This window comes from Lissotriton helveticus, chromosome 6, assembly GCF_964261635.1.
Source record: "Lissotriton helveticus chromosome 6, aLisHel1.1, whole genome shotgun sequence".
Classification (NCBI taxonomy): domain Eukaryota; kingdom Metazoa; phylum Chordata; class Amphibia; order Caudata; family Salamandridae; genus Lissotriton; species Lissotriton helveticus.
This window is the reverse complement of record NC_136067.1, coordinates 937,403,318-937,430,809: the sequence shown is the minus strand read 5'-3', so window position 1 is coordinate 937,430,809 and position 27,492 is coordinate 937,403,318. Positions and strand designations below refer to the sequence as shown.

The 27,492-nt window shown below is 43.6% G+C and overlaps 1 protein-coding gene across 1 annotated transcript in view; it reads right to left on the bottom strand.

Annotated features, from left to right (window-relative positions):
- The window catches only part of AKT3 (AKT serine/threonine kinase 3), a 1,072,603-nt gene that overhangs the window by 390,920 nt on the left and 654,191 nt on the right, over positions 1-27,492 (bottom strand). Inside the window, exon 8 of the mRNA XM_078648582.1 lies at positions 12,068-12,136. Coding sequence (XP_078504708.1) covers positions 12,068-12,136 — 69 coding nt within the window. The remainder of the gene's footprint in view (positions 1-12,067; positions 12,137-27,492) is intronic.

Here is a 27,492-nt window from a genome sequence, read left to right as displayed (position 1 = left end):
CTGTAACATTTTCTGTATTTCGTCCCGTATAGTTTGTCTGCGTGCTTCAGGTATGCAATAGGGTCTTTGACGTACACGTTTCCCCGGGGATGTCTTTATCGCATGTTCAATAAAGGAAGTTCTACCTGGAGATGAAGAAAACGTATCCTGTAAAGGCTGTAACACCCTTTACAGGTGTTCTCTTAGGGAATCAGGTAAATCAGGATCTATGCATTGGTCAAAGGGGGTCTGTGCCACCCCTGTCAGGTTCACGGTAGTTGGTACAGGACCCCCCCATTTTTTTAAGCAGGTTGACATGGTAAACCTGGGAAATGTGCTTCTCTGGGTCTAGTTCAATGCGATAAGTAACCGGGGTAACCTGATCAAGTATAGTATATGGACCCTGCCATTGCCCTAACAATTTCTGGTCAGAGGATGCCATCATAAGCAATACTAAGTCCCCCACCTGAAAGTTCCTTACTTTAGCTCCTTTATCGTATTGTTTCCTTTGTGCCTCCTGAGCTGCCTCAAGGTTCTGTCTGACAATAGTCCGTATCTGCCCCAAATGGGTTCTCAAATTGGACACATACTCCGTGATAGGCTTGGAACTATGTGGTTCGGTTTCCCATCTTTCGTGAGCCATCTCTAGCAATGTACGGGGTTTATGACCATACAACAATTCGAAGGGGGAGTATCCTGTACTCTTTTGTTCGTTGCACCTGATGGCAAACATAGCTAGGGGTAGCATGTCTTCCCATTTCCTGGATTCCAAACCAAGGAGTTTCTTTAGTGTGGTCTTTATGGTGGCATTGTACCATTCGACTAATCCATCCGTCTGAGGATGATAAGCCGATGTCCGGATTTGTTTGACTCCTAACTGGTTACACACTTGTTTCATTAGTCGGGACATGAAAGGAGTCCCTTGATCAGTTAGAATCTCTTTTGGGAAACCCACTCGTGAAAAAACATTTATCATGGCCTTCGCAATATTAGAGGCGCCTGGCCTACGTAGGGGTATGGCTTCAGGAAAACGCGTGGCGTAATCCACCATAACAAGAACGTATCTACACCCACTACGGGAAGGTAACAAGGGTCCTATTATGTCCATACCTATTCTACTGAAAGGTTCCCCTATAATAAGGAGGGGTTGTAGGGGGGCTTTGGGAGGGCGATACCTACTGTTACGCTGACATATGGGACACTATTGCTTCACTTGTTGATATATCCCAGGCCAATAGAATAGTTCGGTGATTTGTTTCTCTGTCTTGTCAGCCCCGAAATGTCCCCCAAGCAAATGGCTGTGAGCTAGGTACAACACCTTCTCGCTAAAGGGACCAGGTATCAACAATTGGGCTCTTTGCGAACGGTTTCCTTTCCTGTATAACAAGCTGTTTTTCTTAAAGAAATAGGGACCTACATTTTGAGGGTCCTCGTCTTCTAAAGCTTGTTTCCATGCTTCCTGTAGAGCGGGATCTTCTTGTTGAGCCGCATGAAAACTCCTGTCTGTTTCCCAGGGGTTCTCATCTTGGTACACTGGAAGAACCAAGGGGTTCTTATTCTTTTCCGCTCGTCTTTGTCGTTTACTTTTCCGTATTTTAGCACTAGGCCACTCTTTTCCTTCTTCTTGGGAGAATGGAGCAGTGGACCACCATTCTTCCTCTTGAGTAGATTTCTCCTGTAACAATTGGGCCAACTTTGGACAGTCATTCCCCAGAATGGCCTGTTCAGGTAACCGGGGTATTAAACCCACCGTCAAGGTAGTACCCGTATCTCTGGGATGTTGTATCTTGACCCGTGCTGTAGGGTATGGTTTAGTCTCCCCATGTACACAATGTATAGCAACTGCTCCATCAATAGGACCAATATTAGAACCCAGATCTTGGGGTCGAACGACACTGTGTAGGCATCCAGTGTCTGCCAAAGCGGTAACCTGTTGATCATTGACTGAAACAGTACAGTGATATGGAGGTTGTCTCCTTTCCGACGGAGAACAATAGTAATTACGTGCTACTCCGATCTCCATCGGCTCCTCTTTCTCTTTTTGAGGGCAGAACCGGGCGATATGCCCCATACCTCCACACTGAAAACACCGAGGGCCCATCGGGGCTCTAAAGAGCGGAGGTCCTGGTACAATGGTCAAAGGCTCTGGTTTCTTGACTACTGGAGGCCGGGGAGGGCGGTGAGTTATAGTTCCTCCTGTTTTCCCTGAAAAGTCATCTCTTCCTCGCTGCAAATCTTGTGCTCTGCTATAGGCACTAGCAATCTCAACCGCTGTCTCAAGGGTAAGATTGGCCTGTTGTCGAACCCATTTTTGTATAGGGGGATGTAAAGAAGACAAAAATTGTTCCAAATATATTTTGGCCATAATGCCGTCCTTATCCGTAGTAGCTGGTTTCAACCAGCGATCCGCCATGTCCTTTACTCTGAAATACAAAGCTCTAGGGGTTTCTTGCGGCCCTTCCTTCATTTGCCGTAGTTTCTGTCGGTACAATTCATCATCAATCCCTAATCGCTCCGTGATGCATTTTTTTATGTCTGCATAGGCAACACCCCCTTGTACGGTTGCCGCTTGATAAGCAGCCTGTAAGTCGCCAGACAATAAAGGACCCAAATATTGTCCCCATTTATCGGCAGGCCAAGATGCGGCAACGGCCATTCTTTCAAAGTTTGTAAAGGAGTAGTCCGGATCTTCTCCACTTACATATCTCTGTAACACCACTGAGGGCAAGGTAGTGGGGCCTCTTTGCTGTCCTAAAGCCTCTGTCAATTTATCCAATGCTGCTCATGGGTTTGACTTTGCCCTGAAATTACTTGCTGTATTTTACCACGATCCTCTTCTACGACGGTCAGGAAGCGTTCCATCACCGTCCCCAGGTGTTCCTGATTCTCCGCCATTTTCGCTAGAGCAGCCTCCATGGTGCCTTTCAATCCCACTTCTGACACCACTTGTGGGAGCGCAGGTTTGATATACAGGCGAGGAGACTGTATATAGGTGCGAACAGGTGTTGGTTTATTTGAAACAGAGGTAAAGTCAGGGGAAACAAATGTCCGGGGGTTACACGATTCTTCTTCTTCTTCTTTGGTTTCTTCCTCCTCTCCGAGTCTTGCGGAGGGCGATGTTCCAGGCTCCTCGTCGTCGGAGTCCAAGGGTTTTCCCCGGAGGCTCATAAAAGAGGAAAAGAAGAGCCGTCAGTTCAAAGGTTTCCCTGGGGAAGAAGTGAGGCTAACCCACCACCACACCGTGCAGAGTTTAGACTGTTAATCGAGGGGGCTAGGATGTGGGAGTTATCGTGAGTATGGTCGAGGGATAACGTGATGGGACAAAATAAGACTAGGATCTAATGGCCATAGCTGATCCGGTAAAACGTTGGTAATTCTTAAACACAGGCAAGGTATCGTTAGGCAGAACCAAACAAAGGCAAGGTATCATAAGGCAGAACCAAAGTATAAGGTATACGGGCAACTAAGGGCAAAGCATTTAAACAGCATGTCATGCGGTTCACCCAACTTAAGTGCGCAAGCTGTCTACTTCCCGTGCCCCTTTCTCACCCACCACCTCCCTCCAAGTCCCGTGGCACACCCCACTCACCGGCCCTGCCGTAACTCTCCTGAGTCACGGCCGCTCTACAGCATCCTCCGGGGGACTCCACCAGTCCTCACACCAAGGCTCGTCTGGTTCTTCTTCCGCGACGTCTTCTCCCCTGGATTCCTTCGTGCTGGTCCTTTCTCCCGAATACTCCTTCGCTGCTTCTACTTCTGGCGTCCTCTTCTCGTGTCCGGCACCATCCGAGTGAACGCCTCCCTTCTCATCATTCAGCTCTTTCATTGGCTCCTCACGACTACTTCCGGGGTTTATCCCCACCCCTTCCGGGTTGCTGCCAGCTTTCTGCAGAGATACGGAAACACGACTCCTACGGATAGCAGGCTGATCACGGAAAACCTCCGCCCATGGGGATATACCGGTGAGTCCCTCCTCACATCCATTCAATAGTTTTTGATATATTAAGCTTAAAAAAGAAAGATATTTGGACGGTTGGGCTCATGAGAGACTCACGAGCGACCTGCAAGAGAGCAAATTCTAAAATGGAGCCCTGTCATTGGCAAGAGGCCAGTTTTTACTGTGTGCCATCATTTGAGGCAGTGTGAATGCTCCTGCGAGTCTCGCAAGAGTAAGTTCTTCGATTGGCTGCCTGTTGGAATTTTTAGAAATGAAATGGCCGCCATTAGACTCGCAGGATCATGAATAGTAAAAAGGAGTAGGTGAGTTCTCAATACACTCTACTAGTAGAAGTGCATATGGTGTTGCTTGTTATTGAGAGGAAGTGTCTAAGAAAAAAGTACTGTAAAAAGTAGAAGGTTCATTTAAAAAAAAGTTACAATCTCGCTAGACTCTCACGGGAATGTGAGAAATATGAAGGAGTGAGTCACCATAGTACCATGAGTCCGACTAGCTATAGTGTCTCACTTGCCCTCCTATTCATAACCAGGGGGACAAGTAAATTGACACACCAGAACACAACGCTCCCGACCCTCTCGGGGGTCGCGGTGACAGGACACTCCCTTTGGCTCACACTTGTACTTGCCCAAAATAAGATACGACAGAGACATGAAGGAAGTTTGAAATATTTATTTTAAGTATCGTTTTCCAGATTGGAGTATATGTGCTACAATCAGAAAACAACTTCCTAGCAAAAATACAATCAGTATTGTCAATAAACTGTATATTATGAAAAGACCGGTCATATTATAATACAGAATAGCCTAACCCCCTCCCCTTTTACAGAAGCAAATTTATCATACAGCAAAGATCTCTGGGTTTAGCAGTGGACCCCCGTACCTTAGCAAACACAGATTGACGTTCTACAGCTCAGATACAGTTGTGATCTTTTCTCAGGAAATATCTGTGTCTCTCTGTGTTATATTGCTGTGCATACCTATATGACAAAGTCCACATGTTCATAAACAGCTGCTTTTCTGAGGTGTGTCTAGGTGCGAGTGCCTGACCAGAACAAAATAAAAAGGGACATTGTTGTTTGACCTTGTCTGCTGTCCAGACTAATTCCCACGAAAGAACAGAACAGAACGAGAAAACAACTGCAGGTTCTGTTTGAAAATATAATGTGGCGCAGAAACAAAAGTATTTATATAGTAACTTGTGCAAAGCTAATGCGGCCTGTGTTATGCTAATGTAGAGAAGACTACAATTGGCCTTGTATAGGACACATGGCAGGAGTAGGTGATCTTTCAATACACTATGGCATGCACATTGGTTATTGTAGGAAGGAGTCTTAGTGGAGTTATCAGAGTCTACTATATACGCCCATTGGCTTTGAAAGATTTGTGAGTAGTTAAGGCTCTTATCACACCCTACTATGCACATCCATCATTGAAGAGAAGTCTCAAAGGGAGGCCTGTCATTCCCAATACAGTTCCTCTATACTCCCAATACTACGCACACACGGCATCTGAGAGAGAGGTCTCAAAGGAGAGGTCAGTACCTCCCCACCCACTAGTGCACTTCCCCATCATCTGAGACAGATGTCTGAAAGGAGAGCCCAGTCCCTCTCCACACCCTACTATGCACACCCATCAATAAAGAGAGAGGTCTCAAAGGAGAGGACAATCCATGCACAGACTGTACTACACACCTGTCGTGTGAGAGAGAGATCTCAAAAGAGGGCAGTCCCTCCCCACACCCTATTATGCATGCCAGTGAATTGAGAGAGATGTGAATGGAGAGGCCAGCCCCCCCTACCTACTATGCACACCCATTTGAGAGAAAGGTCTAAAATGAGAGGCCAGTCCTGCGAGACCCGCGTGGAAGATTACTGGGCCTGCCACGAGGTGGGGAGAGGATGTGGCCTAACGGCTAGGGCGGTCAACCTCGATGTTGGGGAACTGGGTTCAAGTCTCGGCAGGGGCACTCAACATCCTGCGATTCTGGGTAAATCACAGTCTACCCGTGCCTAATAAAAATAAAAATAAAAGAATGTGTCTGTCTGTAAGGCAACTGGTGCTCATGTAAAGCACTCTGATACCTTTGTCCTAGTTTGCGCTATATAAAACTCCCAATGCCCCAAAAAAGGTGTTTTATGATCCCGCAAGAGTCTCGCAAGATCGTAGACAAAAGGGTTGAAGAAATAATGTGATGTGATTGGCTGAAGAGCCAGAGCGAGCTTAGATTGTCCTTTGTGCTTTGTAGGAGAAATAAGTCAGTTTGAATTGTGCTCAGCAGATGTGACTTCATTTGAGACTGAAAGAGACTTGTGCTTCAGTTGCATTCTAGAAACAGCTCCAAGTTCAGGTATTTAATAATATATTTTATTGACTTTTTGGAGAAGTGTCAGTAAGTGCACTACTGTTGGCAAACTTATTCTGCACAAGGTTTACTGAGAAAAAAGTGGTTTGTAGAGGTGTGGATTTTGAAATTTAGCTTTTGAGACCTAGACATTAGAATATAGAGCGATATCAGCAAGTATTGCACGTTGTGTTAGAAAATGAACTGGTCAATCTGTGTGTAGTAGTAAGTAAAAGAGGCAGTGTTTCTCAAATTATAAAACAAAAAATCTGCTATCTGTTCATTCAATCTGTAGTGTTTTATGATCCTTACTGTACACGTATTTTACCCCATGAGATGTTTGAGTGGAGATATTGCTATTTCTGGAGTAAAACACTTTGCTCACTGTTAGGAAAGGTGTGCCAAGAGGAATGTTACTTTAAAAACATTTATGTAACCAGGGTTGATGACATGTTATGATTTAATTGTGAAAAAAATGCACCGATTGAGGGTGTGGAATTTTTTTAGGAGAAAGGATAAATATAATGATCAATCACTTATCAATAACAAATCTGTATGTAAGTTTTAATTTTCAGGTTATTTAGTCTTTCTCTAAAAGGAAAATTGAAAACACAGATTGTGGAAAAAGAAAACTACCACGCCAAAAAATATATGGAGGAAAAAAAGAAAAGCTGTTGACATTTGAAGAAACAAGAAAGAATAACTGTGTGAAAAAGTGGGGAAAAAACTATTAATTGGAGAAGTGATTATGTTCTTAATGCCTAGGGGGTCATTTGAGGTCTTGCACGACCTTGACCCGTGCATGCCTACTTGTCTCTAATGATAAAACTATCTGCTTATATAAGCAGTAAAAAATAGCCTTGTTCAGTGAAGAAGGATTATTGCCTTGTTCAGCAGTAAAGATCTGAGCAACCATAGTGTATCCAGGTTGAAAAAATGGGGAAGCACATAAAGAGCTCTCTAGTTCAACAGCACGAGTAACGCTGACAGAACTTTCCTTTGTGAATTACTTTTTTTTTTTAAAACTGTACGCATGAAAAACTTAGCTGAGACTTTACCACCTGGGCTCAGATCAAAAAAACTGTCCTACCAAAGATTCTTTGGCAGGTGGAGGTGGCTGAGGTGCTGTAACTACACCAGGCTGCTCATTATATTCTGATGAAGACATTACGTTAGTGAAGTTGATTTTTTGGTTTGTTTTACAGTTACTGAAATAGTTTATTAATATAGTTGTTGTAGTTTTGTTATAATGTTAAATTATGTTGTAATAAAAATGTTTAAAGTTACTACTGATTTGTTTGCTTAATAGTGGATTTGAATATTATCAAAGTATTGTAATGCTGACTAAAACTGTCAATTTCATCTTTGGGGAGTGAAGAAGAGCTCACGAGTGTATATGTATCTATACAGCAATATGCACATCTTATATGCTACAAAGAGTTGGTAATAGAGAAGCCGTTTATTTGAATACCCTAGTATGCTGACTTGTCATGCAACAGTGAGGTCCCAGTAGAAATCAGTCCTTGATCCACTGTCGTATAAAGACCTCTCACATAACAGAGATGTCTTGACAGAGGCCAGTGCTTCTTCATACTCTGCAATGCACTGTTATCCACTGGTGCAGATGCGATAGCCGAGAGGGCAGTTCTTTTGCACGTTACTATATGTGCTTGTGACTCTGGAGAGAGGTTTCAGAGGAGAGGTCTATCTCTGTATGCACCCTACTATACATACCTGTCCTCATAGGGAGATGTTTAAGGTAGAGGTGAGCGTGTCCTCACATTCAAGTATAAACACCAGTTGTCCCAGAGATAGTTCACAGCACAGAGACTACTTAACTTTATACCCTACTATGGACATTCGTCACCATAAAGACGGGTATGAGTAGTGAGATCAGTCTCTACCAAGAGTCTATTTTTCACATGTGTTAGTCTGGGGAGATTTCTGACTTAAAATGGCAGTGTCTCTATAGTTGTTATGCAAGACAGAATTTTGAACATAGAGGTAATTTCCTCACCACACCTTACTTGTACATCTGTCATCCTAGGGAGAGCGGAGACCAGAGTGGTACGCCCCTTTTTCACACCCTAATTTGCACATCCAAGAAACAAGTCACAGGAGAGGGGCCAGTGTCTCTCCACATTCTACTATGCAGACTTATCATCCAAGAGAGATGTGTCAGCAAAAAGACAGTTTGTCCCCACAGCCTACTATGTACACCTGTCAGCATGGGAAGAGGTATGAGCAGAGGGGTAAGTTTTACTCAGACTACTACAGACACCTCTCAGCATGGGGAGATAAGTTAGCAGACAGGCCACTCCCTGCACAGACAGTACTGCATATCCCTATTGTTCTAGGGAGAGGTGTCAGCAGAGAGGACACTCGTTGCCCACACTGTAGTACATATCCATGTTGTCCTAGAGATAAGTGTTAGTGGAGAGGACAATGTTTCCATACACACTACTGCATATGTGTGCCATTCTAGGGAGAGGTGTAATTGGACAGTCAAATCCATTCTCACACCCTAATATAGATGGTTATTGATGAAGAGAGCTCTCATGGGAGCGGCCATTACCTCTAAAACTTGCCATTCTATACATAGGTCTATTATGTGATGGGAGTACCACGTACACTCTACTATGCATACTGCTGAGCCAGTAGCATAACAAAGGCCCCTGCAGGCCCAGTGGTGCAGGGTGAGGCGTGCTCCAGAGGGCCCCCTCAGCACAGAACCCTCCATGTAGTTTGGAGGGGGGGGGCTCAAGTTTCGTTACGCTAATGTGTTGAGCCTGGGGAAAGATGTGAGTGGAGAGACAGTGTTTCATTGCACCCTACTCTACACATTGGTCACATTGATGCAAGGTCTTAGTGGAGAGGCCAGTCCCTTCACATAGTCTACTATACACAGTTATTGGCCTGGGGTGAAGTGTGAGTGAGACTCTCCTAACATTCTCCAATGCACTGTTGTCATACTGTGAAAAGGTCTCATTGGAGATGCCACTTTCTCCCCCCCCCCACACTCTACTAATGGTGACTATACGGGATTAGCACAGTAATAAAGGAAAGAGACAATCTTTCTCAAGAGAGAGGATTCAGTGGAGAGACTTCTGTGTTTGCACAGTCCAATATACATACCCTACAATAAAGAACTATTATGCATGAAATATATGCTAAATGTTTGGGCCCGCGAGTGCAAGAGAAATACATAAGACTCTCGCAAGTGTCCGTTTCCCTAAAAGAAAAAAAGGGCTCATACAATAAAACAATCCTATAAAGTTGGAGTAGGGTGGCTCTGACAAGAGCTATTGTGTTTATAGTGTGTAATGTTCAGTTACAGATAGAACTGGATGCATTCCTTGATGTTATTAAGGAACATAGTACTCTACTGCAGTGTAGTGCACTTCTTCTCGCCTATAGACAACTGGCAAATTAAACTGAACGTTATGATATATAGAGCCATGCCATGGTCACGAAGAAATACAGAAATTATTTTATTAACATGCTTCTGAGATTTCTCAATATTAGGCCAAAACTCTTTTGACCATTGCCATTTTTGCATTTTAAACAAAACAATAAGACACACAGTGCATTTCCGGATGAAGAAGTGTGAAAATTAAAGTATAGGTAGCATAATCCAAACACTCTTGTTAGAGACAACAGCCACTCATTAAATATAACCCTTCTCAACAAGTACATAAGAAAGCCCAGAGGCCCCTGCTTCCAACCCCAATGGGCCATATCAATCAATTCAGGCATTCGGCTGCTGATGAGCTACCCTCTGTGTATGAAGAGAACATAACATGCATATCAGAGGCCATCAGATTCCTGTACATTGTCAAGTGGAGCCCCATCCTTTGTGGCCACTGTTTGCAAGTTGTGAATGGGTGTCATGAAACATCGAATCCAGCCACTCGGTCATGAACAATTGCCGTTAGTTTTTCCATAGTGTAGAGTGACCAAGTATTTACCCACCACATGTTCAATGAAGATGATGGAAGTTGTTTACACAACTGGGCCACACTCAATCACGTATCCCTTCCAACACTAGTCGAAGCCCCCAAACATCTTTGCGAGTCTATCAGGCGTGAGGTACCAACTTGTTAGTATTTTATAGGCGTTCTCTTTATATTGAGACAGACAGAAGATTTATCAGTCCTCTGCCATTTGGCACGCCATGTGTCGTCTGAAATCTTGCTGTCCAACTCCTGCTCCCATTCCCGCACATATGCATGTTTTTTGAGGTTCAATATATATTGGTAGAGCCATGATAAGCCTCTGCTGTAGATGTAGTTAAGGTTCAGAGCCTCAATAGAAGTTTCAACCCGTAGCAAAGCTAAGCGTGCTGAAGGTCTGCCTACCCAGTGTAGTGCCTGGCTTATCCTGTAAAATGTGATGTGGAGGCACCCCACAAAACCCCATATAAGGAAATCATAATTAAACTCTTCATTTTCGCATGTAGTGTTTAATTTGTTCACAACTAAAAACACAGTTACTGATTATGATCTTATTTCCCCAAAGAATTTGCTCATCTACATAGAGCCTGTGTGTGTAATTAGCTGCACTTAAGTTTAAACTTGCTTGTTATTCACGTTTTGGGACTAGATTTACCACTATGGTGTAATTTTACGTCTGAATAAATCTTCTCATGGTGCAAGTTGTGAATTTTTCAGGCTGGGGTATGTGCCTAAATATGAGGACGGCCATATACATGTGAGCATTGTCAAACCTCTAACAAGTACTTCACCATTCTGGACAACTGTGAATATGCAGGTCAACATACAAAATGTATGCAAGCCATGTGTCTAATGAGCATGCAAAGACAACATGAAGAATATAAGAAATGGGAAATTAAGTCAGTTACCTCTATGCTGAGTCAGTGGATGTATCACGAGTTCATACCAAACACTACCTATAATAATGTACCATAAACCCTGGCACATTATGAGTATCCATGAAGTATGGTCTTTTGTATATGTTTTACTTGCGTTCTAGGTTTACCAAATATGTTCATCTGATCCTGATAAAGTGCCACCCTTCATGAAATGCACAGAGCGTGACCCTTGTGGGCTTTTCATGAGATGCCTTCATATTTCTAGATTTTGAAATTATTTTCAGAAAAAAAAGTATTGGAGCACAAGAAATAAACTTTCCAGAAAAGATTGGTTTTCCAAGAAAAAATAGACACGAAACAATGTCCACAAGATTTTTTTCAAGCTACACCAGAGTGAGTGGAGCAGAACCTTGAGACATTAAACTATGTCTGATTTTTAGGACTTAAGGACATTGGGCTAGGACCCCTGCCCCACAAGAGAGCTTTAAGGGTAGAACAGAGGAATGCTATTTTGGGGCATTGCACACCGACTAAGTGAATGTTTGCCATCTCCTGGTTATGTTACAAAGTCCTCCTTTAGATTATTGGCAGAATAAAGTTGTTCTAATTTGCACATACTTCAGAGAATAGTTAACCAATTGCCACCTCTGCTTGATGGTGACATAACATACATATGGAGGGATTTGTAAGTCATTTACAGTGAACTCAGACAATGCATCTGAAACCTCCGCGTATTTACCTGAATTGGTGCAACAAAATGGCTAGCACATGCCTGTGGAAAAGTTCATTTTTGTCAATTTTACCTGAATGCAACCATGAGCGGAAGACAGCAAGGATGAGTTGTGCGACTGCTCCTAAAGCAATGTATAAAGTCAGAAGCCATATGTATGCCACAGTAGAGATGGATATAAATATTGAAAATGTGAATACCTTAAAACAATTTGGTTTCTCGGACTTACCTCTCCCCCGTTGACATACTCCATCACAAAACATAAGCGGTCTTTCGTCTGGAAGGAATACTTTAACGACTACAAGGGAAGAGAAAAGAACGAGTCAGGCTGGCTGCAAGTAGTCAGAGGAGGAATCAGTTTTCTTAAACCATCCCATTATGAATTAATATAATGGGCGAAAACTGCGACATGGTTTTGAGAGGGGACAATGAAAATCCTGTTCACATAAACAAACGCAAAAAGAGTTTTGAAAAGATAGTACGATTATGCATCTTAATGAACATTCAATAAAATGGTTGCTATAGAAAACAATCTAAGCTCCAGCATAATGCCCCTTATCTCAAATACCAAGAACATTACTTCCTCAGTGCATCACGTGAAAGGGGCTTTTAAGTACTAAAACATAACATTATAGGGCTCCATTCCTAAGTGTAGGCCTATATTACATGGTTATCAGAGGTTATCAGAGATGGAAATACACTTTTGACATGAAGGGTAATCTTTCACACTTTGGTACGATTTATCACGAAAAAGGCTCTTTGCACACTGCTCACAAAATAGAATATTCTATGCATTTTTTGCCACTTGTTTTTTATTTGTACATCACTTTACCTATGGGCATTATTTTTCAGTATTAACAACGCCAGTGTAAAAGAATAACCAGGATTATATGCATGATTGGGAATAATATTGATATTTCTGTTCAGGATTGTATCACCTGGAGCTCAAGAGTCAACAAGCTCTTTGTTTAAAGCTTGAAAGTAATGAAGGCGAATACAGTCCAGAGTCTTTATCAAAACTAGCAAACAACCAAGGTGAAATAGCTGATGCAGTAAACATAGAGCCAAAAGTTGGTAGACGTCACTATAGCATTATTTTCCCCTGGTAGTGGAAACCAACCACTGGCCCCTTCTCCTACATCCCTGTATTTGGGCAGGAATTAAATCACATTGGCTAGTGAGGCCATTGATCCAGTTATACCACTCCCAGGGCGGGGCTAGTGAATCGAACATTAGATAAACCACAGGCTTCAATGCGCTTCCTCTTTTCGGCTTTACTGTGAAACTAACTCTGCTGCTAACTCTTCTCAAGTCTGTTTGCACAATGAATGCTATGTTATCAAATATCGGTTTGAACAACAAATACAATCTGCATGCTATTTCTGAAAGCCGCAAGCCGATTTATAGAGCAGTCCAAAGGACCTTTATGGAGGATGCAAACATAAGAAATATGCAAAACGAGCCTGCAAGTCAATACACCAGAAGGTCTTACAGCAGAGCCCCAGGGATGAAGGTGCTGGTGCCCCATTCACTCTACCTTGTGCAAAAATTGGGTTTTTCGGGGTCAAAGGTTCTAATTGGAGGTGCAAACCTCAAAATATTTCAACACCAGATTACGTCCACTCATGGTGGATTGTTGGCGAACCGCAAAATATTTCAACACCAGATCACGTACCATCCCGGTGGGTTGCTAGCAAATGAGGCATGCAACCAGCTTAAATCATAGTCACTGTCTCCCCTTGGAATGCCTGTAGATTAACTCATTACCTTGCTTAATAAACTTGCAACAATTTTCTTCCAACTAAAATTTGGTGTGGTCTCATTCATTTGCATTGCATGGTCTTTTAAATCATTGAGTACATGCATGAGCTATTTGATTGGCAATGGCATATCAATACTATGTATCACGCCATATCTATGCAAGATGGTTACTTAAATTTTGGAACGGGCTCTCCACATTTGCAATCAACCTTTTGAGGTCTCCTCCGTGTTAATGATGTCTCCAGATAGACAATATAATCTTATAACAGGCAAAAGCCAGAATAAAATTAGATAAAATGTCATTTGTCCACTCCCACTTTTCAAACCACTCAAAACACCCTTCAACTGTGGTTAGTCATTTATATGCAGGTCCAATACTCTGCACAAGCATTACCAACAACTTAACCGATACCAACATCTAGAGCAACTGTTCTTCCGCCATCAGCTCTTGGAATAAGTGCACAGATCACAGGAAAAGGTTCCAGAAAAATATACTTACTAACACAAACTATGAAAATCTCACATAAGATCTTGTTTCATGCTTTTAAATGCAGTGAACCCAACCCTCGGCTAAAGGGCCAAGATGACCGCCGAGCTAGCTGACCAGGGACACTAAAGCAAGGCACAGACATACCACAGGCATGGATTTTACAGTTTTTTCTAGGTATTGTCTGAGATTGGGATACTATCCGACTTTGAGAAATGTTCAAGTGGTAAAAACGATATGGAAAGCAATACTTGTAAGAAATCACATTTTTAAAGCTTTCATGTCAAAGTGTCTCTGGAAATTTGCTATTTCACCTAATTTGAAAATTTACTTACGTCTCATACACAATTAAAATTTACATTTAGAACCAGGATGATGGAGGCTTCTATTTAGGTTGAAAATTTAAAAAACATAGGGTTTTTGTTTTCTTCTGTGAGTGGCTATGTTCTGTCTACAAACCGGACAAATTTGAAAATTGCATAAAAAACTTAATTACAACTATATACAAAGTGCAGCTTTTACTGAAGGAAACAAAAATCAATCAGGATGCCGTGTAATTGCAGCCATACTGGACAGCATCCATTCGGATTGGTGGCTCTATCTCTCCTCTGTTTTTAGGTCGAGCGTAGCGATAGCGTAGCGATGGACCTTTTGTCGGCGTGTTTGGAGGAATGTGAGACAGCGTTCAGGCACGAGCCTCGCTGTCTCAGATTCCTCCACGAGGGCGCGCACGGCGCTGTGCCCATCTCCTGCCTCTGAAGCTCCAACACCACACACGCATGCGCATACACACAAGCGCCCATGCACGCACCCATACATACAGAGAACCTATCCCCGCCGTCGCATACACACACACACACACACTGCATACACACACGCATACACAGAGACACACACACAAGCGCCCACGCACGCACCCATACATACATACATACAGAGAACCCACCCCACCGTCGCATACACACACACACACACACACACACACACACACACACACACACACACACACACACACACACACACACACACACACACACACACACACACACACACACACACACACACACACACACACACACACACACACACACACACACACACCACCAAGACCCCCGCCGCCCCACCAGACCCGCCCCACTCACCAGGCTCTTCGTTCGTGTCCCTCGGCAGCCATCCGGTCATTCTGGTCAACAGGCGGGTGCCGCGCTGAGACGCAGTCACGCAAATCTTCCGGCTGGCACGGGAGCGCGGGGTAGACTCCCATCTGCTTCCTGTATTTGTCTGGCCCCGCCACCGTCCCAACAAAGGTTGCCTGGCTTCCTGTTGAAGCTGGGCTGTGGCGTGTCATTTATTCTTCCACTCGCTTCAAGCATAGGAAAGTACTTGAGGGGATTTGTCTGAAATATTCCTCTGCCTCTCATCACCATTACTTTCTTGGAAACAGCGAATGCCGACTCACTCATGATTGCCTGTGAGGTACAAGGGCGATTCAAATTATGTAATTCCACTGAATATGCTGTTCGAGTCAGGTAGCGACGGGCAGGTTGAATGAAGTGCATTACGTGAAACACCTCTAGCGTCTCCTCTTGAAGAGTCAACAGAATAGTAAGCTGTGAAATTTTTAAATGATGTGGGATTTAATTTCAGCGCAATTGAGTCTCGGGGACTCCCTGCAGCCTTGTTCAGGGCGGCCTCACTGACTCACAAGCGTCTTGAACCTCACTCACCACAGCTGCTAAAACCGACTGCACGATTTATTTTTCCTATGGAACACCAGAAACGCCAAATATTGTCTTTCATTTAATAGCAGCTGCGACCTTTGACCTTTCTTTAGACATGGTTGGTCTAAAGAAATGTGCGTGGCCTCTATTAACATGAAAGCACAGCATGATGCGCTTTTAAACAAGTATTTGCAATGCTTTCATATTTTCACTGTGCTATTTTCACACGGAGCTTCAATACTCTCAATTAGTAGTGCGTGTTATTTGTTATTTACAGTGCTCAGAAACCGCAGTAGTATGGTGTGAAGCGCTATGTAAAAATCAAGTTATTAGCATGCAGGCGACCTGCTTTTAGACGTATTATTTGTTTCGCTACATAAAAAGTAAGTGAATATCGTGCAGGTGATCTATTTTTAGACGTATTATTTGTTTGTATTTTTCAGTATGTCTGTTGCTCTGTAAATTGTTTGCCTGCACGCCTTTTCTGGGTTGTCGATGTCTGAATTTCCAATGATGTAGCTTTCTGCCACCGCCATGCAGAGGTTGCAGTGCTGGACTGAGGATGTTCTCATCCAGACATGGAGAGAGTGATTTCCAGCCTCAGTGGTGCACAGTATTGCGCTGCTGCTTTGTTTCTTTAATACTCACCAGGAACAAGAATGCAGCATGCTCACTGACTGTGCGTGAGCTGGGACTCCAGTGGATGAAGCTTGCTTAAGTAACATGTCATTCAGATTTTTAAGTGTCACGCTTTTCTAAATGTATAAAAATCACACCATTGGGACTTGCTCTTTTACCCAGAGCAGGGTGTGGTGTTGAGTGACTTCTCAAATGTCACATAAAAAGAGAGGGTGTGGTGCCTTGAATCTCCATGGTTGATACCAAGGTATATTAGCTGTTGTAACTGCAGTTTGTTCAGGGATTGGACTCCTGTAGTGAACTAAGGTGTATGGGGCCTGTTTGCTCCCTCCCTTTCACCTTGTGGGCTCTGAGAACTTAGACATGCCCACTCCTCTCTTCCCTGGCAGGCTGCCCTCTCTTTTTGCCAAGGCCTCCGCCTGAGGTGCAGCACTCAGCGGTCCGTTGCGCCAATGCTTGCACCCAGGCCTTTCACCTGCCGGACAGTGGCTAGTTGTCCCAGTCCCACAGGCCACGTTCTGCTGGGCGCTCCTTATCTTTGCCCCGGCTGGCTTTGTGATGGCTCAATATTTATGCCTGTGGGCTCCGTACTCTGCCGCGGGCACCCTGTGTAAAGTACATGTACCCTGCAGTCCTCTGATAAGTTTGGCAAAAGCAGTAGGCTCTTTGGTTAATTTTAATGTTCAAATGTAAAATGGATAATGAAGAATGTATTAATTGGGCTCTAGAGGGTTCTTAAGGATCTCGAGAGGGCATTTCTTAGATTAGATTGGTGTGAAGCAGAGATCTTGCTTATCTGCTGAATTCTTTGAAGGTGGTTAATATTGAACTTGCACACAAGGACTTCATAAAGACGTAGTTAGGTTTGCACTCACCGACGTTTCCTGCTTAATGCAATCAGAACTCTAACCTCACTCTTACATCTTAGGTTGGTTACTCAGCTAATCACCCAACCTTAACAGTCCGATTGTAACTAAATGGGAGGGGAGTAGGTATGTGTAAGCCACACGTGGGGTTCCGAAGCAGTGAAAGGTCGTTCCACATTTGCAGACCACATACTGAAATTGTGGGTGATCTGTACAAGGAAGCCACTTTGGGTGCCTCCAGTCAGGGGTCACACACATGCTTGTAAAAGCATCTTAGATGGTCTTCATGCCATTGTAGCATATTCCCCCCAAAACATCTGTTTGTCAACTTGACAAACAGATGCTTTTTGGTCAAAACGCCCCATGCTGCGGTTTCACTTTAATGTCGTCCACGCCCCTTTCTTTAGATGCGCTTTGTCTAAAGAAAGAATTGCGGCCTCAATGAATGTGAAAGCACCGCATCTGTGCTAGTAATTTGCAATGCAATAGATCTCGCATTTGCGAGAGTTTAAGCTATTGCATTGACATTAGCTCAAACTCTCGTAAATGCGAGACCTATTGCATTGCAAATGCTTGTTTGACTAGCGACCCATGGCAATCAGGTCATAACGGTGATGAGCTTGGAACAAGGCTTTGTGTGAAAGCAGGAGTGATTAGGTAGTGAAGGACAGAAAACTGGAGCCAGGAGATGAGCATGGCACAGCAGGGTTGAGGACAACCACCTTCGATCTGATAATTGTATTTTTGTCTGAAAATCAAGTAAATATATTAAAAGCAAAAACGTTTAAAAAAATACGAGTTGTCTGGGTTGGATTCCTCTTCTTTTTGCAATGACAAATTGTGCCCGTTGAGGGTTCTGAAATTGGAAGAAGTCTTTGTCATGGTGTGATCACCCTTCCGTTGCAGAAACATCGAGCCTTTCACATCAGGGAATAGCTAAGGGTAATAGTCCCATCATTTTGTATCATTTTGAAGGACATTTTATATTTGACGTGGACCATGTTGGCATGCCCTTATCCATTCAGCATATTCTGGCATTAGCGGTATTCCACTGCAGCATTTCTTCCTGATGTGAAAGCCTATCTAAAGAAACTCGAGGTATGCAAGTGAGCATCACAGACAAGAATAGCGGTATCACCTGAGATTTCCTAGGGATGCTATGGGGAGAGTCCATTTCACAGAGAGTGATATAAGCAGAGTCTTCAATAGTTTGGCACACCTTCCTCAGCATGACCATGAAGCATTCATTCGAACCATTTGCTTATGGCACAAGTGAGTGATCCTATGGTGGTTATAATCCATGAAAGCGGCACGTCAGCAAATTCTTTCCCAGTTAAATGAAGTCATTTTCGGATTTTACGCTGCAACATATGACATACTTTCAATATATTCAGTTTAGTAAGGGAAGGCCCATATCAGAGTTTGAAACGGACAACTTCAAGAAATCTGGAGTTATCGTCCAGCACTACTTGGATCAGATGTTATCAATGGGAGAGTCTAGTTCAATCTTTCCAAGTTTCTTTGTTTATTTTATATAGTGCATACAAGATCCTAGAGCATCAGTGTACTTGACACAGAACACATACACAGACATAAGCAGTATCATGAAGAAAAACATACCAGGGTAGAGATTTAAATACAGCAACAAAATGTATCTGTTTTGGCCTAGAACCTATACATTACACCACAGTAAAAAAGTAAAAAGAATACAAACTATTATGCAGTATTTAGAGGGAGGATGGCAGGAAATAAATATTAAGAGGGATCTGTACCAGTTGCTTTCTAAAATGTGATGAAGGGATAGCAGTACGGATGGCAGGGAGATAGAATTCCAGACTTTGGTTGAGCAGTCAGAAAAGGATTGGTTCATGGTACATTTGATTATGGAAGAAAGATATTTCAAGTAGTAGAATGGCTAACTGTGGCATTGGTGGCACCCTCAGAAATCTGTAAGAATGCACCAAGAAAGCAAATGTATAGGTAAATCTATCTTAAATTTTCAGCCAACTGAAAGAGTGCAAGGCAGTGATAATGTGATCAACGAGCCCAATATGGCGTGCAGGACACAGGTAATTTGATCAAAAGGGAGAAACCAGAGATCACGGGTGCTGCACGCATGACAGCTTCAAGTGGCGAGAGGTAACTTTTAGAATGCCAGAGAGGATAGCATTCACATAATCCAATTTGGAGAGCAACAGAGCTTTAACTGCTTTTTGTAGGATTATGCTGGCAAGTGAAACATTTGAATAGGTCCACAAGCACTCTCCTTGCTCAGATCTGACGTACATGACGTGTACCAAGAATTTTCCTCCACAACTTTATTCAGAAAAAGTATCTGCAGATTACCCAATGCAAGCGATTGTAATGTATTTTACTTTCACAGCAGCACTCGGCATACAAAAAATGTCTGTACAGTACGTTCATTAGCAAATTAATAGACATATCTCATAACATACGCACCTCTTGCACCCCCACCATCCTAAATATTACGAAAAACCAACCCAACATTCCGTTACATACCAACATAGAGTACAAACGTTGTAATCCCCCTGCTACTCATCAACCAGGATCGTGGGCTTAACAGCCTCCTGCTCCCCACCCCCAGGGTCCGCCATGTCTGTCCCTTTACTCGCCACATATGTGTTATACAGCTACCAGAAGTTCTCTGTCTATTACGTGGCGGTAGAAGGTCACTAGAGATTTCAGTTTGTGTTCTACAATATAACATATTGTGTGACCACTGGGCTATTGTGGGAGGAGGTCCTCGTGACCAGTAGATCGCGACACAGCGTTTAGCCAGCAGAAAAACCCATATCAATCAGTTGCCTTACCCCCCCTGGGTATCTGTCTAGAGTAGCCAAGCAACGCAAGCGCAGGCTCTGGCGTTAGCGACAGCTCTGCCACACGGATCAGTTCTGCAAAGACTAGGTCCCAAAAACGAGAGATCGCAGGACAAGTCTAGGGCAAATTGAAAAAATTAGCAGCCTGTGCATTACACCTGTCACATGTTGACTCATCTCGCAGTCCATACCTATGTAGGCGCTCCGGGGTGTAATAAACCCTGTTTAGAAATTTGAAATGTATTAATCTATGTCTACCGTTCAGGAATATGAGTTATGTGCTGGTGGAGCAATATGTCCATATATCCTCCGATATGTCCCTCTGCAGGTCTCGCTGCCAGGCCAAACGCGCCTTAGTGTAATGATGCCATCTATCAGACATCGAAACTTGGTAAATTTTGGATACTATCTTGAGGGGTGACCTAGCTGTAATAAAGTTGGTCAAGGCCTGAAGTTCCGGGGGCTCCAACATGTCCTCACCCAGGACCTCAATAAGTGAATGTCGAACTCTATGAAATTGGAATTGTGTAAGCAGAGTCAGCGTCTCATCTTCAGATCTCAGGTCCCCCCAGCTCTTAGCCACACCATCAGTGAAGAGGTCCCCTGTTTGTGCCCCAAGAGTGTTCAGTGCCATAGTAACCCATTTATCTTTGCACGGCGATAGCCACTGGCACCAGTCTAGCCGGGCAAGAGGAGAATACAGAATAGCTCCGGCCTGCAGCTGTAATAAATAATGCCAAGCATGTGTAATATATTTAAGTGAATCAATAATGCCCGTACGCCTGTTTACCTGCCCATGCTAAGTGGCCCATAAGGGACGTAAGTTGTTGGAAGAAGACCCGGGGCAGGACCATGGGGAGATTTAGGAAGAGGAACAGGAATCGTGGTAGTATAACCATTTTCATGATGGATACCCTACCCAGCAAGGATAATGGTAGCTGGACCCACCTGGCCATGTCTTCCTCTAGTTTGCTAATCGCAACGCCATCATTTTCCCGAACACCACTTCTGAGTCGGTGTGCAACTTAATTCCCAAATGTCTCACCGCCTCCGTGGACCACTGCAGCGGGTAAACAGGTTCAAAGGCTACTGTGGCCGGTGTTAGGGGGGGGAAGATAATAGACTTAGTCCAGTTAACACGTAGACCAGACATAGTGCCAAAGAGTACCACTTCACGAAGTACTGGGGAAAGGTTACTGTCAGGGTGTCAGCCATATAGTAACGTTTCGTCCGCACAGGTGGATACAATCAGCTCATAGCCTGGGAACCGAATGCCTCTATGGCTATGGTATTCTCTAAGCGCACAGGCCAGGGGCTCAGCAACTAGGGCATATAGAATGGGGACAGGGGGCAATCCTGTTTAGTACCACTGGAGATGTGGAAAGGGTCCGTAGCCAAGTTGCCTATTTTGATTCTGGCCCTGGGAGAGTTATACAAAACCCCAATCAACTGCATAAAAACTGACCCAACGCCCATCCTAAGGAGTACTTGTCTTAAAAAGGGCCACTCAACTGAGTCGAACGCCTTTTCCATGTAAAAAAAAACCGCAATAGCCAGAATCTCCGGTCTAGTATGCTATTGTGCGGCAAACACCGTTCCAAGATTATGAGTCAGGTTTCTGCCCGGTACAAAACCCGCTTGCTCTGGCGCCACTAAGGTGGACACCAATGGGATCAAAGGGTTCACTAGTGTTTTTGGAAATATTTTTGTGTCTACGTTCAGCAGGGAGATATGATGCAGTCGTCAGGAGGTTTACCCGGTTTCAGGATCGCAACTATAATTGCTTCTCTCATAGAGGGTGGCCTTGTACCAGAAACACACATATCCTCAAAGAGTGCTGTCAGATGTGGTACTAGTAGCTCTAGAAATGCCTTATAGAAGGTCACTGTTAGCCCATTTTCGATACAGCGAGAAGTATTCCTCCCTTTCAATGGGACGCATTAGAAATTCCCGATGAGTGTTAGTCAGCCATTGTAGTTATATATGCGAGAAATAATCTAGCATGCGTTCTTCCGAACCGCCACCACGAGAGGCGTATAGGTCAGAGTAGTATTGTTGTAATCAGTCCCTAAGCTGCTTGAGCAGTTGAACCAGAACCGCCCCCGGGCGCTTCCCCTCTCTGTACATTCGGGCTGTAGCGTACTTGCCCAGGTGTTTGACCTCTGTGTCGGCCGCTTCATGATACTCTTCCAGCGTCTGTTTGATCTTTTGTGAGACCGTCTCGTTGGTCCCGGCCTGTTGGGCCTTTTCTAGGGACACGAGTTACTGTTCTAGGTCAGAAAGACGTTTGCAGATCGACCTAAGCACACTCACGTGTTTGGACATGGCGACCCCTCTTATATAAACCTTAAAAGCTTCCCATAGTTTGAAAGCTGTCCACCGACCCCACGTTTTATATTTCAATAGCTTCGGCCATTTCTTTCTTGAATACTGTATCTAACAATGAATAAGGAAGAAACTTCCAGGTAAAAAGAGGGATATGTGTCTTTAGGGTGTCAATAACCAGCAACAGTGGGGAGTGTTCTGAGTATGTACGATGGAGAATCTTACACATACGAATGTTTGCAGTCAGTCGCCTAGCAGCAAACCAGTAATCAATTCTAGTGTGTATGTCATGATATGCAGAATAATGCGTGAACCCCCCTTTAGCTGAATAACGTTGGGGCCATACGTCACACAAGTCAAAACGCACTAGAGCACTTTCCATTGCCCTAGCTGCAGCCAATGTGCGACTCTCCGGGCCCCCGATCTGTCCAGAGCTGGGTCTATAACTAAATTAATATCTCCAACCCAGAGCAGTTGCCCACCTGCATGTAGACCTACAGTGTCTGCCAATTTTCTGTAAAAGTCCGGGTTGTCGTAATTCGGGCCATAAACATTAACCAGTAGGAAATCAAGACCCTTCCCTCTGTACCTAGTGATGGCAAACTTACCCTCCACATCCGTCTCTAAAGGTTCAAGTGTCAGAGCCGCCTTAGGATTCACCCACGTTAAAACCTCCCGTGCATGGGTGGTAAATCCTGCCGCATGAATAGTGCCATGGAGCCTCCTAATACGTAACATGGGCTGTCCAGTGGAAGGTGTGTTTCCTGCAATAGTGCGATGCCGATGTTATGCCTTGACAAATAACTCAAGACCTTACGTATTTTTCTGTGGCCATTAAGGTCATGCACGTTCCATGTGAGCGCGCTTACTGTATCAAGGCCAGTGTCCCTGTGGGTCCTACCATTAACTGTCATCCTGTAGATCTGCTTGTGCCATCAGAACGTCCCGTACTATCATCGGAATGTGAGTGTATTGTGCGTCTACACAAAGTGCAAAAGCATCTGAAATAAGCAGTGCGAGTCTTGCTACCTTCCCACCCCCCACCCACACCAAGCTGTGCCCAACAGTGCCTGAACGACAACCCCCCACCTGCCTTCCCCCAACAGTTAACATTTTCACGTATGCAAATTCAAATAAACAAAACACAGGATCCCAACCCCCCCTCCTCATACTGAACAAAAAACAGTGTGATTCACACGAGGGCAGATGTTGCGCGTCAGGTAAGTGCATGTGTTGCAGCTGATCATAGCACCAACTCCATTCCACCACCCAGATCAAACTTGCCTCTGCAGCAGAAGCTACCACCACAACTTAAACCAATACTCCATGCAATGTTGCCCCCGAGTTCCCCTCCTCCCCCACCAAGTATTCGTGATAACTTGTTGGCTGTAGCAAGAGGCGGCATCAACATGTAAACTGCCATATGATAACGTAACTTCCCATAAGTAAGATCCTCACCATGCTCTCAAACTAATCCTTGTGCAAAACACCCTGGGATCTGCAAACTGGAACTCCACCAAGTTAGTCTCAGTCTTGTTCATCCAGGCTGCCACCGACGGCTCCCTCCAGGACATCCCTCTCCAGACTAGCCCGCTTCGCCTTGGCCCATTCCTTCAAAGCTTTTTGCAAGGTCTTAGGCTCAGTGAAAATCTGTGAGTGACCATTCCTGTTGATTCGTAGTCTGGCAGGGTATAGCATGGCATAGTCTATGTTCAGGTCTCTCATTTGCTGTTTTAACTGGGCAAACTGTCTGTGCGCTTCCTGGACATGAGCCGTGAAGTCCGGATATAGGGAGATGTTGGACCCCTCATATTGCAGTGTGTGTTTGTACCCAGCATCCGCCAACACTGAGTCCCTGTCCCTATAATTCAGCAACCTCCCAATTATGGGTCTTGGAGTTGCCCCAGGGGGAGGGCGAGGACCCAATGAGCTGTGCGCCCTCTCCACCACAAACATATTGGAGAACGTATCATTGCTCAGAAGTGTGATCATAAGCTTCTCTACGAACTTTTCCATGTTGCCTGTTGGTGTCGATTCTGGGACCCCCGTGATTCATATGTTGTTGCAATGCAGTCAGTGGTACCTAAGGTAAGTACCAACTCCTCGAGCACAACCTTAAACTGAGAAATTCACTCTTTAAACCAAAGATGCATAGAAACGTTGTCCATGTTTAATTCACATGTCTTAATTCATATCCATTATCCAATCTCATTCAAATGAATAATATGTTCAATCCAATTGTTGCATTTAGATATTTTCACAATTTCCCTCCCGATGCATTTCGGACCTCAGTCCTTCGTCAGGGGAATCCTAAAAAGGCAAAGACATCGTCTAAGCGTCGCACCCCGGGGTTCAAGTAACCAATTTTACAATGAAATTATTTTACAATGAAATTATAACAGTGAACTAAAGTGCTCAGCCCATACTAAATCATTGCCCAGTTGCCGTTGTGCTGAAACGTGCTTTTAACGTAATCACCGTGTTTGTTCAAAGTAACTATGAAAAACTATAATCATCGAGTTCACAATATACTATCCAGTTCCAAAGCGCCCAGTGCTCAATAAACAGTGCTCATGTCCGACTCATTCATATGCAATCGCGTGCTCTGTGCCTGATGTTTTAAACAGCATTCCTCGAAAGAAAAGTGAAATAGCCAATTCAAACTTACAGGAAAAAGGTGTAGTGAGAGCCCGCGTCCCACTCGTGTGCTCGCCGGCGTCTACCAACTGAATTCAAACGTGAACACAAACATAAATAAGGGGTGATCAAGTGCATGCAAACACGAGGGTCTGTGGCGGCCATCTTGTAGTGGTGTAAAAATCTCCCAAAATGTTCGTAAATCGATTAGAAAAATGTCATGTGATATAAATGAATTGTCAAATAAACCTCATAGTGTAAACAAATGATATTGATCAAAACTTGAACGGCAATTGGTAATTAAATAGAAAGTGCTTAACATAAAAGTAACATTCAAAATACAGTGAAGGCAAGTATTAGTGTCCATGGTAGTATATTACAGGTAACATGTAAATTCCATCCGATCATTAGGACCGGATGGTTTCATGGATTGAAGGAACTTAATCCAGTGATTCTCACGTTGTAGTAAAAACTCATTGTTGTCTCTGCCTTCCCGTTTATGAACCACTTCTACAGCAGCAAATCGCAGTTGACTGATGTTATGTCGATTGTCTTTGAAGTGTACAGCAAGGTTAGATTTCAGGTTCACTGTTCTTAAATTGCTTTTGTGCTCATTTATCCTCAGTTTTAGTTTTCTTGACGTTTTGCCAGTATAAACCAAGCCACACGGGCATTTGATGATATATATCACATTCTCAGTGTCACATGTTGCATTTAGTTTAAGTCTGATATTTGTACCCTTCAGAGGGTGTTTCAGTATAGGACCTTTTATCATGTTATTACAATTCTTACAATTGAAGCAAGGCTGGTTTCCTTTGAAGATGGTTTGCTCATGTTGCCCAGGATGTTTGATGATTTCTTTCAGGTTTCTACCTCTTTTGTAGGCGAATAATGGCTGTTGATTGAAAATGCCATTAAAGTCTTGTTCTCCACTAATGATCGGCCAATGTCGCAAAATTGAGGCCTTGTATGCCTTAGATGCTTCTGAAAACTTGGATACCACCACTGGTCTTTTGGTGTCCCCTTTGGCTTTTGTCATTAATGTGTCTTGTCGTGTAAGATTATCACATCGTTCCTTGGCTTTGATCAAAATGTTCTCTGGATATCCTCTTTGCTCAAAACGTTCCAACATTTGTTGTGCTTGTAATTCATATTCAGATTCATTGGATACAATCCTTTTAACCCGAAGCAGTTGTGAGAAAGGGAGGTGATTCTTTAATGGTCTCTGATGGTAAGAATTATAATGCAAAATGTTATTTTTGTCCGTTTCCTTTCTATACAGATTGGTTTCCAGATGGTCCCCAACCCGTATCACTCTGACATCCAGGAATGTGATAGTTGACTGGTTCACTTCATGTGTGAACTGGATACGGTCATTGATGTTGTTCAAGTTTGTTAATGCTGATGATAATGATTCCTGATCTCCATGCCATAAGACGAAGATATCGTCTATATACCTCAGAAACATTTTGGCATGTTGTATCCATTGGGTCTGGTTCAGAATGTGGTTGTTTTCAAAGTATTGCATGAATGCGTTAGCGTACACAGGTGCCGCACAGTTGCCCATGGATGTCCCAGACAGCTGTGCGTACAGCTGGTCACTCCAAGAAAAATAGCTTTGGTATAACGTAAAATGCATCAGCTGCATGATGAAAATTTGAAAATCTTCGGCCAAATCTGAGTGAAGCAAAATATTTTCCACTGCTTCCATCCCCAAGTCATGGGGAATGCTCGTATAAAGGGATTTTACATCTATGGAACATAGCCAGATGTTGTCACTTTCCTCAAACATGATTTCCTTGATCTTTAACAAAAAATCTGTAGTGTCCTTAACGTATGTACAAGACTGCTGTATTAGAGGCTGTAAGTATCGATCAAAGAACTTGCCTGTATTCTCATGTATACTTCCACGAGTCGAGACAATTGGCCTGAATGGTGGTAATGTTAAGCTCTTATGAACTTTCGGAAGCATGTACATGCTAGGAGTACGTGGATTGGTGGTGGTCAAAAACTTCCTGGTTTTAGGATTTATAGTTCCATTTTCCTCAGCCATTGACAATATGTTCATCAGTACCTCATTATACTGAGTAGTAGGATTAGACAGCAGAAGGCTATAGGTGTTAGTGTCTGCAAGATGCTCTTGAACTTGTTCGTTGTAAAACGTAGTATCCATCAGGACTAGTGCCCCTCCCTTATCTGCAGTCTGATAAGTAATGTCTTCCTTCTTTGCCAAATTATTCAATGTGGAATATTCCTTACTAGTTAGATTCAAGTGTTTCTTCTTCCTGGAAAAGTTGATGCTGCTGATATCATTTTTAACCAATTTCTCGAAAGTGTCTAAGGACTTATGACTGACTGGTGCCATGAAGGTGCTCCTT